Source organism: Haliaeetus albicilla, chromosome 5 (assembly GCF_947461875.1).
Source record: "Haliaeetus albicilla chromosome 5, bHalAlb1.1, whole genome shotgun sequence".
NCBI lineage: Eukaryota > Metazoa > Chordata > Aves > Accipitriformes > Accipitridae > Haliaeetus > Haliaeetus albicilla.
In genome coordinates, this window is record NC_091487.1 from 8,224,592 (window position 1) to 8,239,964 (window position 15,373).

The 15,373-nt window shown below is 42.1% G+C and overlaps 1 protein-coding gene across 2 annotated transcripts in view; it reads right to left on the reverse strand.

The window, feature by feature from the left end:
* KCNH5 (potassium voltage-gated channel subfamily H member 5) overlaps positions 1-15,373 on the reverse strand; it is a 172,435-nt gene that overhangs the window by 150,678 nt on the left and 6,384 nt on the right. For both annotated transcript variants that reach the window (XR_011324618.1, XM_069783228.1), the window contains exons 2-3: positions 8,017-8,140; positions 1,059-1,165 (exon numbers count right to left, since the gene is read on the reverse strand). Coding sequence is in view for 1 of the 2 variants with exons in the window: in XM_069783228.1 (XP_069639329.1) it covers positions 1,059-1,165; positions 8,017-8,140 (231 nt within the window). In the remaining variant the exon portion in view is untranslated. The remainder of the gene's footprint in view (positions 1-1,058; positions 1,166-8,016; positions 8,141-15,373) is intronic.

A 15,373-nucleotide genomic window follows, 5' to 3' on the forward strand; every position in this document is an offset into this window, starting at 1 on the left:
CCTCAGCTACTGGGCTCCAGGCAGCTGAACCAGGGGGAAAGCTCCCCAGCCCCACAGGACCTGCACCCTCTACTAGGGAATGAAAGCCAAACTGAAGAGAACATCTCCATCAGGATTGTTCTTAGCTTGCGTTTCACAAGGCCACCGACCCAGTCAGGTAGACTCATTCTGCTCAGGGCAGAGGAACCAGCTTTTCTGGAGTACGTTTCATCTGATAGTTTTGGTTTTCTACCTTGGGAAGATGGCCTGTGCCAGTGGAGGAGACTACTCATCTCCACTGACAACAGCAGGAATTTCAACCGCCAGCCCGGGAGAGATGTCCACACTGCACAATCCCAGCCTGAGACCACACAACAGTACGGATTTTGTTTAGTATGTGCTATAACATTGATAAGCCATAAGTAGTACTACCCACATACATGTTAGGACAAAAAATGTGACTGGCATGACTCATGGTTAAGACAAAATGAAGAAAATATTCTCTGGTTCTGGAAACCTCCTGTAAACCCAATGCCACCAAGAGGAAGGGACTTAGGTCCTACACCTCATGAAGCTACAGAATTCCCTGGTTTTCTAATTAAACCCTGCATTATATGCCAAATTTAGTACTCTGCCCAGAGCCCATACGTGCTGGTTTACACACCGCAGAGGCATCTTGACACTGCTGGGAGCATCCACTCAAGGCAGTCAGGGTCTGGGTTCTCACTTGTGCAGACATGGGGGTGTTTCCTGAGGGATGTGGGGGAACCTCATTCAGGATTTCTTTTCACTTAACCCAGTCAGTTTCCCTTCAGGGAAACAATCCTCAAAACTAAATATATTTTGGAAAGAAGGAGTCAGACTAGAGACAGCAGGGAACAACTACTATTCTTGGCAATCTGAACACTTGTCCTGAAAAAAAGAGATCTCTTCTTGAGCTGTGGCAACCAAAATACCTGTTTCTTCTCCAAATCTTGCCCCAAATTTACCCATATGTCAAAATGAAAATTTATTTTAGTCTATTATATACTTTAAATATGCTTCATCCCTCCCAACACCATACACAAATATATACGTACTGTTTTTCTTGTAGAGGAGAATTTCAAAGCAGTTTGACTCATAGTTGTCGAAAGTCTGTCTGACTTTTTCAATGGTCTTCTTGTCTGTCAGTTCACCATACATAAAACTGAAAAAGAAAAAAGGTTTCTCTTTTTTCTGAACAAGCAACAGTTTTGTTACAGTCACCTTAAAGAACATAAGCATTGAAGATGCTATTAACTGTCATTTACTAAAGTTTAAACATGATTTACACTTCATTTAAATATTTAGAGGCTCACAAGGAAACCTACAATAGTGAGTAACCATGACCACCTTTTTACTATAAATGACAGTAAACAAATGTACTGTAATGTTTCATTAAGTGCTTTTCTGAGCATATCTTTAAGGATATATGGTTAGAAAAAGAGCTGATAGCTTATAAAACCATTACTGCCACAGCTGCAGGCCATGAGAATACTGCTGTCAAAATAGACAAAACTGAACAAAACCTCTAAAACCTCCCAAATTTTGTTCAATCCTCTTGAAAAGGCTTCTGGAGGAGGAATGGAAGCTAGTACAAGTAAAGGCTGCTGGCTGAATCGATGGTTACAAATCTAATCTTGTCAAGATACATCTGGGACAATAAGATAATCGGAATCCTTTTCCTAAATACTGGTTACAAATAGAGGTAGGATTTAACCAATAAGAAGTGATGACTGTAATGCTCTGAAAATTCAGCACGGAAAGCGTGTGAGTTGTCTCAGTGCCAAACATAACCAAATTCACCCTCATTTTCCCTATTGTATACCGCATTTCTTTAATATTTCAGTGAAAATACGGAAAACATTCAAATGTTTTTGGAGACTCATCCCTCTGCAGGCTGAGAATATAAAAATGTAATTTTAACTCTGCTATTTCTTGCCACTTGACCATCTCATCTTTGCATTCTTTTCCAGGTCAGACTTTCAGCTGGCGTAAGGAAACCCAACCCCCTGACCTTACTTTTGAAAGCCTTTGTAAGGAAACAGCCAGTCTTTTATTGTTATTCTTCCCTGGATTAAAAATAAGCGAAGGCCACTCTGTGCAAATTCCCAATTACAGAACTGAAGGAAAATGGAACATGGGATAAAAGCTTTCAGATACTTGGATGAATATACTTTCAATTGAACAGACTTTTTTATATATATTTTATTTGTTCACAAACAGTGTCAGCTTCAGCTGAGACCTACAACAGACAACCCTGAGAATGTGAAAGAGAAAAGAAAAGCTATCAGTGCCTCTGTGGTTTCAATGCAGCTTCTCTTTTATTGATCAACAGACCTCCAAAGGTTCAATAAACATTTATTTTATGTCTAGTGTTCTGAAAGAAACAATAAAACAGCATAGTGGTTAGTGACTCGGCAAGCATTAAAATACTCAATGAAGGCCAAACCATGAATCTTTTCTTTACACAGCCAACCAAGGGAGGTAACGGGGCTGCTCCCAGAAGAAGGTGCTGCCCAGCGTGGGTGATGGAGGCAGGCGCAGGGCAGACTACAACATCTCTATGTCACTACAGGCACTTCTTCGCTGGTAACCCAGGGAAAGCTATTGATAAACGACACGTCATAACTGTTACCTTTGGGACAGCACTGTAATGGAAACGCCACTACAGTGACTGACATCAGGAAATGGTTTTACCAGGGCACAAGGCTTCATTAACGTACTGCTTATCATTAACATACACAGCTGTCTTTAGGAAATGCAAATCACAGCCTACTGCTCATTTTCAAATGACCTGCCTTTCTTTCCTGAGTTCAGCTGATAACCTTTTATACATTTATACGTGAGATGACACCAAAAAGAGTTTGATTTTTTTTTTTTAATCTATGCCTGTTTTAATGCACTGATGAGGTAAAGCAGAATGCTCTCCTCTCTGCAAGACAAAATAAGAGCTGATAGTTTTCACGCAGCCTGTTGTGCAATTGAATTATCTTTTTTTTTTGTTTTCTTCAGATTTAAAACAATGTTTCTCTTAGTCCTGAAGAAAAAAATACCAAAAATTTGTTAAAGTGCTTGACTTTACATGGCTTATAATACAGAAAGTCATCACTAATTAGTGTTAAAATGACAAATCGTACTTGGCGTTCTGAGTGGTGGACGATACCAGTTAGCACTGCTGAATGCAATCAATCAACTTTATGTTTTAAATTAAAGGCAGCTTATTATTGCAGTAAGCCTGTAACACTCAAATCTTACATTATTTTCACATATAAAGAGACATTTTAAAGGCTTGTGGAATAATAAAAACATTTTTCAGGTGGCGATTTTTAACAGCACCAAAGAAACATCAAAGCCACTCACTGTATAAGTTATATAAGATCTCTGCTTATCACAGGTTTAATTTAATTTAGTCTGCCCTATTTTGTACACATGGAGGGACTCCTACTTCTTCAGTCAATCACTCTGTCTTTTTCTGCCTCATGTTTTTTGTTATTTAGTGCTTGTCGAGTGCCTTCAGTGCAAACTGTACAAGGCATAAATACCAACCCCCCCCTGCTACTGGGAATCTTACTACATAGAAAATAGACTTATCAAAGAGAAACAAGACTTACTGAAATACTCAGAGAAAGGCACAATCTTAGATAATTTCCCCATCTCTGAAACAGACCATTTGTCATTTAAGATGCCTCGGCTCCCACCTCCCTTTGAAAGCATCCCTTGGCACAGAAAAGCGTAGTGTGCTCTTTGTAGCGTGCTCTTCTGTCCTTTGTCAGGATCCAGAGCATCAGAACAGCTCCAGGTCTGCAGCGTGTGCCAGGGCGATATTTAACAGCTGTCTGGGAGGAATTATCCAGGATAGAGGACAGGTGAAGCACAGAAGGCATATGATCCTACATCCAATTTACAGCTCTGTTCATCCAGAAGCGTTGGATGAAAAGGCATCAATTACAACAGACAAACATCTACCCAGGAGGAACAGCAAATGCAGATACACGTCAATAGCTTCAGAACTTTGCAAGTTAAAGAGCAGGCACAATTTTTAAGGAGAAACTGTGCAGCTACCTGGGTCCCACTGGCACACTCAGCAAGGTTTCTTTGCACAGCTTTGGCAGTGCAAGGAGACCTTCTCACACACGCAAAAATCAGGTCACGGAGGCAACATCCAGCTATCAAATCTAACTTTTTTCAAGTCCAGCACACTGTACCCACCATGCAAAATCCCATTTCTTTGAACACGGTGGGAATTTTGCCATTAGCTTCACTGGACACAAGATTTCACTCACAGACTTTTTTTAATCCCACTTGAAAAGGCAATAAATCAAAACAAGGGAGAGCAGAGATGCTGACTGGAGCGCTGCAAGTGTTTCAGTGGAAACACTACCTGTAAACAACTGCTTCAGCAAGGAGATGCAATTCCCTACCCCTGTACAGCTGGAAGGCAACACACAAAGAGGGCTTAAGAGCAGGTTTCCACTTTGAAAACAAAAACCAGCAACCAGCTACTCCCAGCCCAGTGCGAGGCTCTCGGGTGCAAGGACGGGTAAGCGAAGCAAAACCTGGCGCAAATGCCAAGCGTAAAATGCCAGGGTAGGTCTACTAACGAGCTACTCAAAGGGCTTCCTGCTCTTCCAAAGGCTTGATGAGAATACAGAGCTTAACTGATAAGCAACAGTATTTAAGAAAACACTGAATAGTACTTGCAACATTAAACTGGATTTTAATGTTTTATGACTGTTTATTCTTTCAGTGCATTCATGAAAGCATACATTGTCATGACTGTGGGCAACTGGGCATGAAACAAGTGGTTTTCCTACATGCTGGTTGACCTACTGGTGCACCTCCAGGCACGGGTTTCTGCATGGTGGATTGAAGGTTAGAGGTGTCACAATTGCAGATGCCCTGTTCCTTCTGGAGTCAGCTCATTTTCATTTGGCACAGAAATGCCTCACCAGCACACAAGTTCTTCCACCTAAAAATCCTGTGCATTTTAGCACTCACTTATACCAATTATTCTGTATATCAGCCCCAGCTACACGTGCGAGTTTCAGTGCCATGTGCACCCAGAAAGAACACACACTGATTGCCACCACGCAACATTCACGTAGCCTGACCCCGATGTACACTGTGCCTTCTGTATAGTGCCCGTGAAATTAGGGAGTCTGGCACTCGTACTGAGGTATGTCTAAGCGATTTTCCTGCCAACGGGCACATTGTTGCTGATTAAAAAGATGCGAGAAGTACAAAATCAAAGGGATTACCAGCTCGTCGCAGGACTAACTCATTGCCTGCGCTGGAACAAAAATCACTCGCACCTCCAGTGCCTTCAGTTCATCCAGCCCTCCCTGTGACCAGTGTCAGCCAGGACCACCTGAGACTGAATATCATGATGACATATGAGCAGCCCCAATGTAGGGTATGGGGTGGGACAGACAGAAACAGAATATAGTGACTACTCGCTGGAGTACCCAGGAGAAAAGCATGGGTGAAAGCTGATTCGTCCTCTATCACACTCAGGATCAGTAACAACAATAACTCGAATCAGGGGCTAGATTTACATTGTTTGTGTCTGTGTTATTTTAATTCGGTTGGAATTTTGGCACTAAAAAGCTGTAAAAACAGACCCTTCCAAAACCTGCAATAAAGGTGTGGCACCAGAGCACTCATTCCAGAGCACCTGCCTTAGAACAGTAAAGCAAACATTATATATAAAGCAATTTTTATGTACAATGTAACATAATCTGGGCACAACATAGCAAATCCGGACTGAGAGCCTAACTCAGAAAATAATACAAGTAATAGCCCCAGATATCAAAAAGCCTCCAATGACATTCTACTGAGTAACCCTAAGCAGGCAGCATTGGCCTTCAAGACTATTTTCCATTCCATAAGCTCTTTATTAGAGAGCAGCTCCAAAGACATTGCTCTGGAAGGCTACACACTGCATGTCAGACCATGCCAAAAACCTCTCCAGCTCTCCTTTAATCTGCGAAGACTGGGATGTCTCCTAAGAAGCAGGAAACATCACACCGCATATGTAATTCTACCAGCTAAGACCCAGGTACAAAAGAAGTACTAGCCATGCTTTCAGTGTAGAGCCCTCTCCAAAATCCAGAGATGGATATATAGAATGACAAAAAAAAAAAAAATCTCTGCTACCAATTCCATTTTCCACAATAATTCCTCCTTGAATTTGCATCTGTATGATTCATGTGCATGATCTACATGAACATGGTCAAAACAGGGTCCTTACAAATGGTAACTAGAGCCTATCATACTCACAAAAAGCACTCAGATGGAATAAACCTTTTGGCTCCCCCAGTATTTGAGGCACAGGGGAATTATTATCAGAGAGGTATTTCTAAACCTTCAGTCCCCCAACATTTTCCTACAATCCAATTTTGTATTTTTCATGATTTTAACATGCACAGACTATAAAAGTGCTGGCTCACAGCAAACATATACAGTTCAATATACAGGATAGCAGAGAGCAAAGGGGAAAGCATGCACGTATATCCGGCATGGCTGCGATAAGGCTGTTTCTTTCAGCCTCACTGAGTCTATCGACTCTGTTGCTACTGTGTGAATGAATGATCCATTTCAGCAGCACGTGCCCATCTCTTCTCCATTGCCCATTAGAGGACATGGGGCTGCACAGAGCAACCCCGGACCCCCGAGGCTTCCTCCCCTTCCTGGAAGCAGAGAGCAGTGACCACACATCAGCACATGTTGCTTTTTGGAGAAAATGATGACTGACATCCAAGGACAGGCTCCCTGCCTGCCCTGTTCCTGCCAGCTGGAGCATCAGTCAACGATCAGTGTCTGGCAGCACCCATCTCCCAAAAATCACGGCTGTAGATACGCAGCCCCCTCCTCCCAGTGCCCTGGAGTTGGTCGCTCCCTGAACACATAAAGGGAAAACCTATACAAACTTCTATCTCAGCCACTCCTTGTTGCCTCTGTCCCTGGTTTACTTTGCTCATGCACACGCATTAGGGATTTAGTCTCTCCCCAAAGCATCTCCTTTTAAAGGATGCAGGAGACAAGGCGCAGATGCATGTCTAACCATAAATCACAGCTGCCCGCTCCTGAAAGACCACCAACAAAAGGAAAAAAGCCATAAAGCTGCAATGCTCAGAGTAAATATATCATCAGCTTAATCGCCCTCTTGAGAATAAAGATGCAGTTTGCACATTACTGTGCTCTGTGTGTGTGTGTGTGTGTAATAACAGGGACCAACATGGGCTACAGAAGAGCCCACTGCCTCCTAGCATGATAACAGGAGAATTAACAAAAAATCTAGTAAAAAAAGCCTTTGAAATATATTACCTAAACCCCCACTTTCTTTATTGGATCATTAGCTAGGGCACATTCGTACTGGTATTAGCCAAAATAAATTTCAAATGAGAAAAGAATAAGGTCTAAATCCTCATAATATTTACCCCCTCTTTGGGCGGCACCTGTAGTTCACCCTCATTCACTGCTGAAACTTTTTAAAAGCTTTTTCATCAAACGGTCTTTATTCCTGCAATGCTCATTGCATTTATGCAGTTACCAGAAGATGACGGGAACTTCCAAACTGGGCAGATTTGGCTTGCTTTCAAAACAGATTTGGGTGAAATGTATTAAATCTGTAGATGTTCTAAGCAAAATTAAAATATAAACAACATGAATTTAGCTTTCTTTTATTTAGGATTAAGTCTTACAGGATCCTAACCACTACCCCAGATTTAGCAAAGGACTTAACATTAAGTATTTGAGCAGTTTGTTAATCCTGGTGGAACTAACCATACTGGAAGTTAGTCAACAATGTGCTTAACTGAATGCACATCGTTAAGTGCTTTACCATGTCCCGGATAAGTTGCTGGTTTCATTCATTTAAAGCCTGTTTAAGTACTTCAATTTCTGAAAAACAATGCTTTTCTTACATCAATCCTTTTCCCAAAACCTAACACTTCTTCCCAGCAGATTATAATTTTAAAAGTGCATTGAGTGGCAGTGAACAGACAGTCGGCATACCTGCAAGTGCTACTCTTCTGCATGACGTCAGCTCGATGATATCCAGAGAGTTTACAAAAACCGTCATTACTATAAACTACGGGCCAGTCCACAATCTGGGCATTTCCCAACAAAAAACTGGATTCTGAAAAGAGAAAGAGGAGAGAGAGAGAAAGGGTGTTGTCAGTGGCAAAGTACATTTAAATCTTACGTATGTTACACAGCGGATGCAGACGGTTATTCGTGATGGTAAATTCTACCATGAAATTTCAGAGAGAACTGAAATCAAAATGGGCATCAGAAAATAAATCATGATGAAACAGGGTAACTCCTACTAACATAAGTAGCTTCTTGCACCCCAATGTACTGATAGAAGCACCAACGCTTTCACAATTTAGAAAGGATTCATTCATTGACAACACCTGGGCAAGGTATCATGTTTGATTTTTGGTTTATAGGTATATAAACATATATCTTGAAATCAACCTTAAATTAACTCGCAAACTGAGTTTTAAATGCTGAACTGTATGTGTGCCCAACGCTGATGACGATTCTCTTGCTTAAGACAATTAAATTTTTCCTCCTGGCAGGTCCCAGTTTGCTGTGCAGGACACAGCCAGCATCCCTAGGATGAGGAACAGAGAGCGCCAGGAGCCACTGGGAGGGGCGAGACGTGCCCACCGCGAGGGGCGAGACGTGCCCACCGCATCTCGTGGTACACCACGAGCCCCATCACGCCTGGGAGCGCGGGTGTTAAGTGACCCAGGTGGAAATTCAGCACGATCGGGGAACTGACGAGTGCCAAAGGGACTCAGACGTTGAAATAACACAAAACAGGTATTGAATTTCAGTGGCAGTCTATTAAAAATACAAATAGGTGGGTTTGGCTCATCCTAGTAACGAGCATCCATTGCTGTAAATACAAAACATGGGCAGGGAGTATTTCTAGGAGGCTGAACTCAGGTTTAAATATCGCTTCAGTCATCTGTTCTTTCGGTCAGTGCCTACGGTTTATACGCACGGACTGGCACCAACACATTATGAGTTAGTCCTAAAATAGTTTTATTCACTAGTTTGGAAAGATTCTTCCATCCCTGCTTTTAGCAAGGTGTTTCCAAAGAAGGAAATACCTATTTTACTTAAACACAATGTTGTGGGATTTTACGTTCATTGACACCGTAAACATTCCTAATTTTGTTTCAGAAATAATATTCTTACTTAGTAAAGGTTCTCAAATTGTAGTCTGTGATGATCTTTGGAGTTTTCTTTATTTTTACTGTTAGTTTTCAATTTCATTTTGACTGCAGCTATGGAACTAACTAGTCCCATTCATTGATGCTAAAAAGCTATTAAAATATAACTATTAACAATCACTGCTGTATAGAAATTATAGGAAACATTCCTTTCAGCAGTTCTTGTGGGGGGAAAAAAAATTAAGGAGATTTTTACAAATTTTCCTCATAATAGCTGAAGAACGGTTATGCCAATTACTGAGGTGCACACATTCATTTTCACATAAAAGCGACGCTGGGTTTGCATAAGCTACACACACCCTTCTCAGGGTATTTATAACTGTGACTAGATTGTACATTATGCAAACATTATTCCGTTGTACATGGAAAGTGTACTGAAAAAAACAGTATTTCTTTTTTCTCTATAAGCATGAATTTGGAAAAAAATAATCTGGAGATTATTGGATTTTCTATAGAAAAGCAGATTAAAAAATATTTAAAAGCCAACCAATGTGAGAAACAGAAGTTTAGATTTTGTGAAATCTAACACTTTCAAGCTCAAAGAATTTATTTGAATCCATCACAAATATTCTTAAGCCTAAATGCCAACTTGAAAAATTTGCTTTCCTACCCGAAGGGAGATGCCCTCGCTACAAGCAGCAGGAGACACGGAGTAAAACCTGAGCATTACACAAAATCTGCCTGGCTTTCCGCAGCCTTTTCGGCACCGGGGACTCAGCCCAGCTTTGCTCGGTACAGCCCCCGTACTAACACAGGGGCCATCCTAACCCCCTGGAAACCAAAGGGTTCAATGGAGCTCATCCCATTGTATTGATGTTTCCCCAACACCTTGCACCTTCTCCAATTTGGAAAAGGGGAGACATCACCAGACCCCTAAACCCGCCGGGCTCCCCCCATGGCAGCCACCCTACCACCACCACACCCCAGCACCTGGAAAGGATGGGAGCGTAAGCAATTCTTAATTTCCCATCCCACAGGGGAAAAACCAACATTACAAGTCCTCTGGTTTGATTTGGAAAGAGATTTCTTTATAGGATTATGTTTCGCCAAAGTCTGGCTCACATATCTAGATACAACGGGCACAACCTGGGCGATGAGAGACTGCAACACCAAACTCGCTCGTGGATGCTGTGCACATCTGGGTGCTCCCACAGGACCACAGTCCAAAAGCAGATAACCCTGCTTTGAAGCCTCCCTGTCCGACAGACATAATCTTGATAGTGTATTTCCACCACATAACTGTTTCAGGACACAGAGTACACAGCAAAAGATACATGTTGCAGCCAGCAGGTGACATACAGCATTTAATGGCTGTCTTCTGTGGATTTTATACTTCTTTACACTTGAGGGTCTCAAAATACTTGACAAAGCATTCACTAAACTGATCAAATCCACCGGAAACTTGGGAGGGAACAAAACATAAAGCCAAACCATTGACAGTTTAAAAAAAAAACACAATAAAAAATCCCATAAAATTAGAAAAAAATAGACACTAGAAGTATCTTGGTAGATAGAAGTATTTGTAAGGTTAGATCAGATATATAGTATAGGTACTAGAAACTTGACCAGATATTAGAATACGTTTTCTTTTGTCCCCATGAATTTTTCTTTACTTAATTGACTTCTTTTTTACCCTTGTCTCCTAAGCAAATAAGGCTTATTCACCCATGCTCAGCATGTGAATATGTATGTGTGTGTTCTACTCCAGCTGAAGAAAAATCTTGAATCAATGTTTGCATCTTGTTAGAGACCAACGAATCTAACTGCGGGCACAAAGCCATAGGAATCCATGTTTCATTAATGCCGCTGCTCACTGAGCAGCTTGATAAAATTTAAGGAAGAACAGGCCAGCGTCTGACCCTTGGGTTTTGTTGTGTACCCAAGCCTCAGCATCCACAGGACTCCATGCCTACCCTACATTTTATCAGGTGTCATGGTATTTTCTTCAATCAAGAAACATATTCATTCTTCCCTATTTCTACAATTTCTCCAGATCAAAACTCCAGGCAGATTTAACTTTACATTAGCCAGTCCATACCCAGCTGTAAACATCCAAACTGCATACTGGGTGACAGGACACTTTGAGAGAACTTCTTTTTTTTGGCATAATTTTTTAAAATTGCAGAGTGCAAAGGGACATGGAGGAGTTTTTGCTCTGAGTCCTCTGCTGTGACTCCTTGTATATTCTCTAACACATCTCCATTTTGGAGCCTAACCTTGATCAACAACAGAGACTACTTAGTAGAGAATACAACCTTAGGGTTTCTAGGATTTTGCATAGTTGGGGAAGAGACTGCTTTATATCACGTCATCACCACTTACCACTCCTGAAAGTCCATTTCTGCAGTTACCTCCCCTGAGGCTGAGTCCTAACAGCCAGTCCTGGACTAAATCCATCTGCATGCCTGACTTCCACATTTCTACAACTCCGTTAGAGCCTTCTCACTAAGAAAGGTCAATCACAGTTGTGCCTTGGGTTAAGACCTCCATCAGTCTGACTATGGCAAATTCCACTCTGTTCAATTTCCAGCTGGCTGCTTGAAACCTGGCATAAGAGACAAGGGTTGGAAAAAACTCATTTCTTCTCCACCTCCAGTTGCCATAGGGCAGCCTAACACCAAAGACAAATCTTTTCCCTTCCAAACACAACTGGCTGCACGTTCCTCCTGGCCTCCTTTGCCAGCAGCTCCAAAGCAAGGACCCTCAGCCAAGGGGACCTTGACGTCCCCCAGTGCCCTGCTGCAGTGATTCTGTAGCAAAGTCCCGTAGCAGCCTCTTAGCACAATCCAAGTCTTCATTCAAGCAGATCAGGTATAGTGCAAGACAAGTGTGCTACAGACCTGCCTACAGGCTGCCAACTGACTCGCTCCGTCCCGAGACGCATCCATACTCGTTGCATGCAACAGGGAGGACACGCACCCCGACCACAGCTAGTCCCCTCACGGCAGCCCAGGGACGTGTCCCACCAGCGTTGCTGCAGGCAAGCACTGGGTGCTCCTCCATTATCAAACCCCAGGTTCAGCACCGGTCCTCCCCTTCCCCTGATGGCCCACACTCCACATTGGCTAATTCATACCAAAGATCTTTTCTGGAGTGAGCCAAAGGACTTTTACACAATCACTCTTCTCTAAAGCATGGGCATGAGCCCAGCAATGCCACACACCAAGGACTGCCCCCACCCAGGGCAGAAGCCTTCTGCAAGACAGACCCAGGCTTAGACTCCCTTCATGGGAGAAGCCAGCTCTCCTTGCCTGCTCTAGTCTTCAACAGGTAAGACTGGTGTTTTGTGCCTTCTTCAGAAGAAAAAGGAAAGGAGCCAACAAAAGGTCTGCAAATTGCAGGGTGGTGAGCATAGTAAGGACACCAGCACTGGGATCTCCACAGCTGTCTTCCTGTTGGGATTCAATACACAACAGCTATATTCTGCAAGCTAGGGTTTTTTTAAAGAATATATTATATTAGAGGTGTTCTCAAGGGTACGTCTTTCTTAACAGAGTTTAGCTAATAACAACTGGACAACAGTGAATTCAGCCACTACGCCTACACCAGAACACCTGGATTTACTCAGTTTTTAAGTACACCACAACTTCACTGAACGAGTAGTATCACAACAGGGATTGCCAAGGATAGCCAAAGTTATGGATGGCAATGCATAAATACAGCTCGCATTCTGCAGTAAGACACTGGTAACTAAAACTTGTGCAATATCCGTGCTGTGGCCCAGAAAGGAAAGTCTTCTCTCTCCATGTACAGCAGCACCCAATCTGACAAGTATTTTACTAAGGAGGCTGGGAATTTTTCCCCTGGTCCGCTAGACATTGGCCATTGCTGAAAGTAGGACAGTAAATCTGAGAGCCAATGGTCGATCCAGTATGTGAAACTCTATGCAACTGTGATCCATATTACCATGTGGTGATATCTCAGACTGAAAACATTAATGTGCAGCTAACTTCAAAACTTACATGATGATTAGCCTGAAATGTCTGGTAATGCATTCATCCTTGCTTGGTTTTCTCCGATGCACTGACAATGCAATTCCACTTCCCATTTCCTTAGAGATAAAAGTCAATTTTTATTATTTCTAAGCTTGTCTTGATGTCTTTGCCTTCACCAATCATTTTCTCCACCCGTTTCCCTCTCTGATACATTGCAGAGAGCCCAAATCACAAATCTGTAGGTTGCATAAGTTCTTTAACTGGCCATGTCTAAACACCAGTGTCTGCCTATAAAAGAGCAGGGAAGCAGGGGCTCGCCTGTCTCAGACTTGCTAGATTCCTCTTAGGAATTCAGCAGGCTTTTTATTAGCTAATATAACTCTCCTATTTACAAGGTTTAATACTGATGGCAAGGAATTGGGGTATTAGCAGCATACAGTTAGCAAAATTTCAGGTTGGAAAACACAATTGAGGAAAACAATTGTTAACGGCACTGTATTTGCTGTTGCTGCACTTCTGTTTTGTAAAAAGACTTTTGTATAAATGCAGCCTATGCTTTAGAGCAGCAAGCCTTTAATCTTACTCTATCTTGCAGTAGCTAATACTCAACACAGTGCTGAGCCTTGTTTTGTTTAAAAAAAAAAAAAAAAAAGACCACAGTGTGCAAGCAATTTTTTTTAACAAAAAAAAATGCCCAAAGCAGGGTAAAATTCATGTTATGTAATCACAGGAGAGCAAGAACAGCTAAATCATTCCAGGAGATATGCTTAGCCAAGTGAGAAACATTGTCTCTAATCATCTTTTCTCAAGAATGCCTGGGTACCACTTGTAACCAAAATTGTTTAAATCACCATTTCAGAATTCCATCTCATCCCAAGAAAACAGGCAACTAATCTTCTTAGATAAGTCACCATTGAAAAGATGTTTTAAAAAAATGAAGCAGTGGCAGAACACAAGTAATAATAATTATTATAATAATAAAAAGTAGCAATGTTTCCATCTAGGAATAACCTCCTAACTCAAGCAACTTTACACAGAGCTGTCCTGCAGAATTACCACCCCTCCATTGCAGAGCAAATGCAGCCCGGACCTGACAGGGTCTGTGAAATGTCTGGAATTTGCCTTTTTTGCTAATGCTGTCTTATAAAAGCCCCAAACCACTTAAACTGCTGTCAGCTGACTCTCCTTACAACTACACAGGGTCAGCATATTGCTGCAGTCTTGTTTAAACCATCTTGGAAAACTCATGGGGCTCCTCGTGTGTGTGTGTGTATTGGGGAGGGGGGGGTCCTAAAAAACGTTCTCATTTTTTTATTTTCTTTTAGCTCTCCTGAGCAAGCCTCGTCCCTGATAATACAGAGTTCTACCGGTGTTGTTTGCAGTGACTCCAACCACATGCTCGAGCCGTACTGCATCCCAACAGAGCACAAGGGAAAATCCTAAACCCTTCTGGAGGGCAGTGCCCTCCGCAATCGGCCTCCACGGGCACCAACATCCCTCCGGCTCTGGGGTCGGCTGCAGACAAACCGCTGGGCTTGAAGCAGCAACCTCCGCCGGCACTTCGTGCTCCTTACTTTATAGTAAACCACATCACTGTTTTCTAACAAAGCTGTTATTTCCCCGGTGTCTTTAAAGCATGCAAAACATCAGTGTCATCCAATTTATCCAGCACATTAAGCGTTGCTTGCCTGAAAAAAAATCTCTCAAAGGACTAACTCTTTACGTCACCTTTCTGTACCAGTGTTGTTTTCATTTAATACTCATATTATGAAAATGCAAAGAGGGCTAAACCCAGAGCAAGATGCCACCATACCGACTATGCTAAAATGATCTATTTCCTGCCCCAAATAAGTGCTCCTCAAATAAAACAAAAGATAAATAATCCAGCATTGGCTGAAATATTAAATCCACGTGTAAGTCACTTAGCTGGGAACACAGCAGCTTTCAGCAATTTAGCAAGCGAGCTCAAGAAGAAAGATTAGGGTCTGCCTGGAATTTACCTCCTGAAAACTTAAAAAATTAATTTAAATCATTCTGAATGTGAAAGCCCACAAACAGCGCGGTCCCCTGTCTTTATTGTGGCACAACGTCACTGACCCCAGGAAGAGTTTTGAATCAATAAGGACAAGAGATTGTCCCTATGAGTTGCCTGCAAAATGACATTTCATACAATCCTGGTCACAGTTTCTC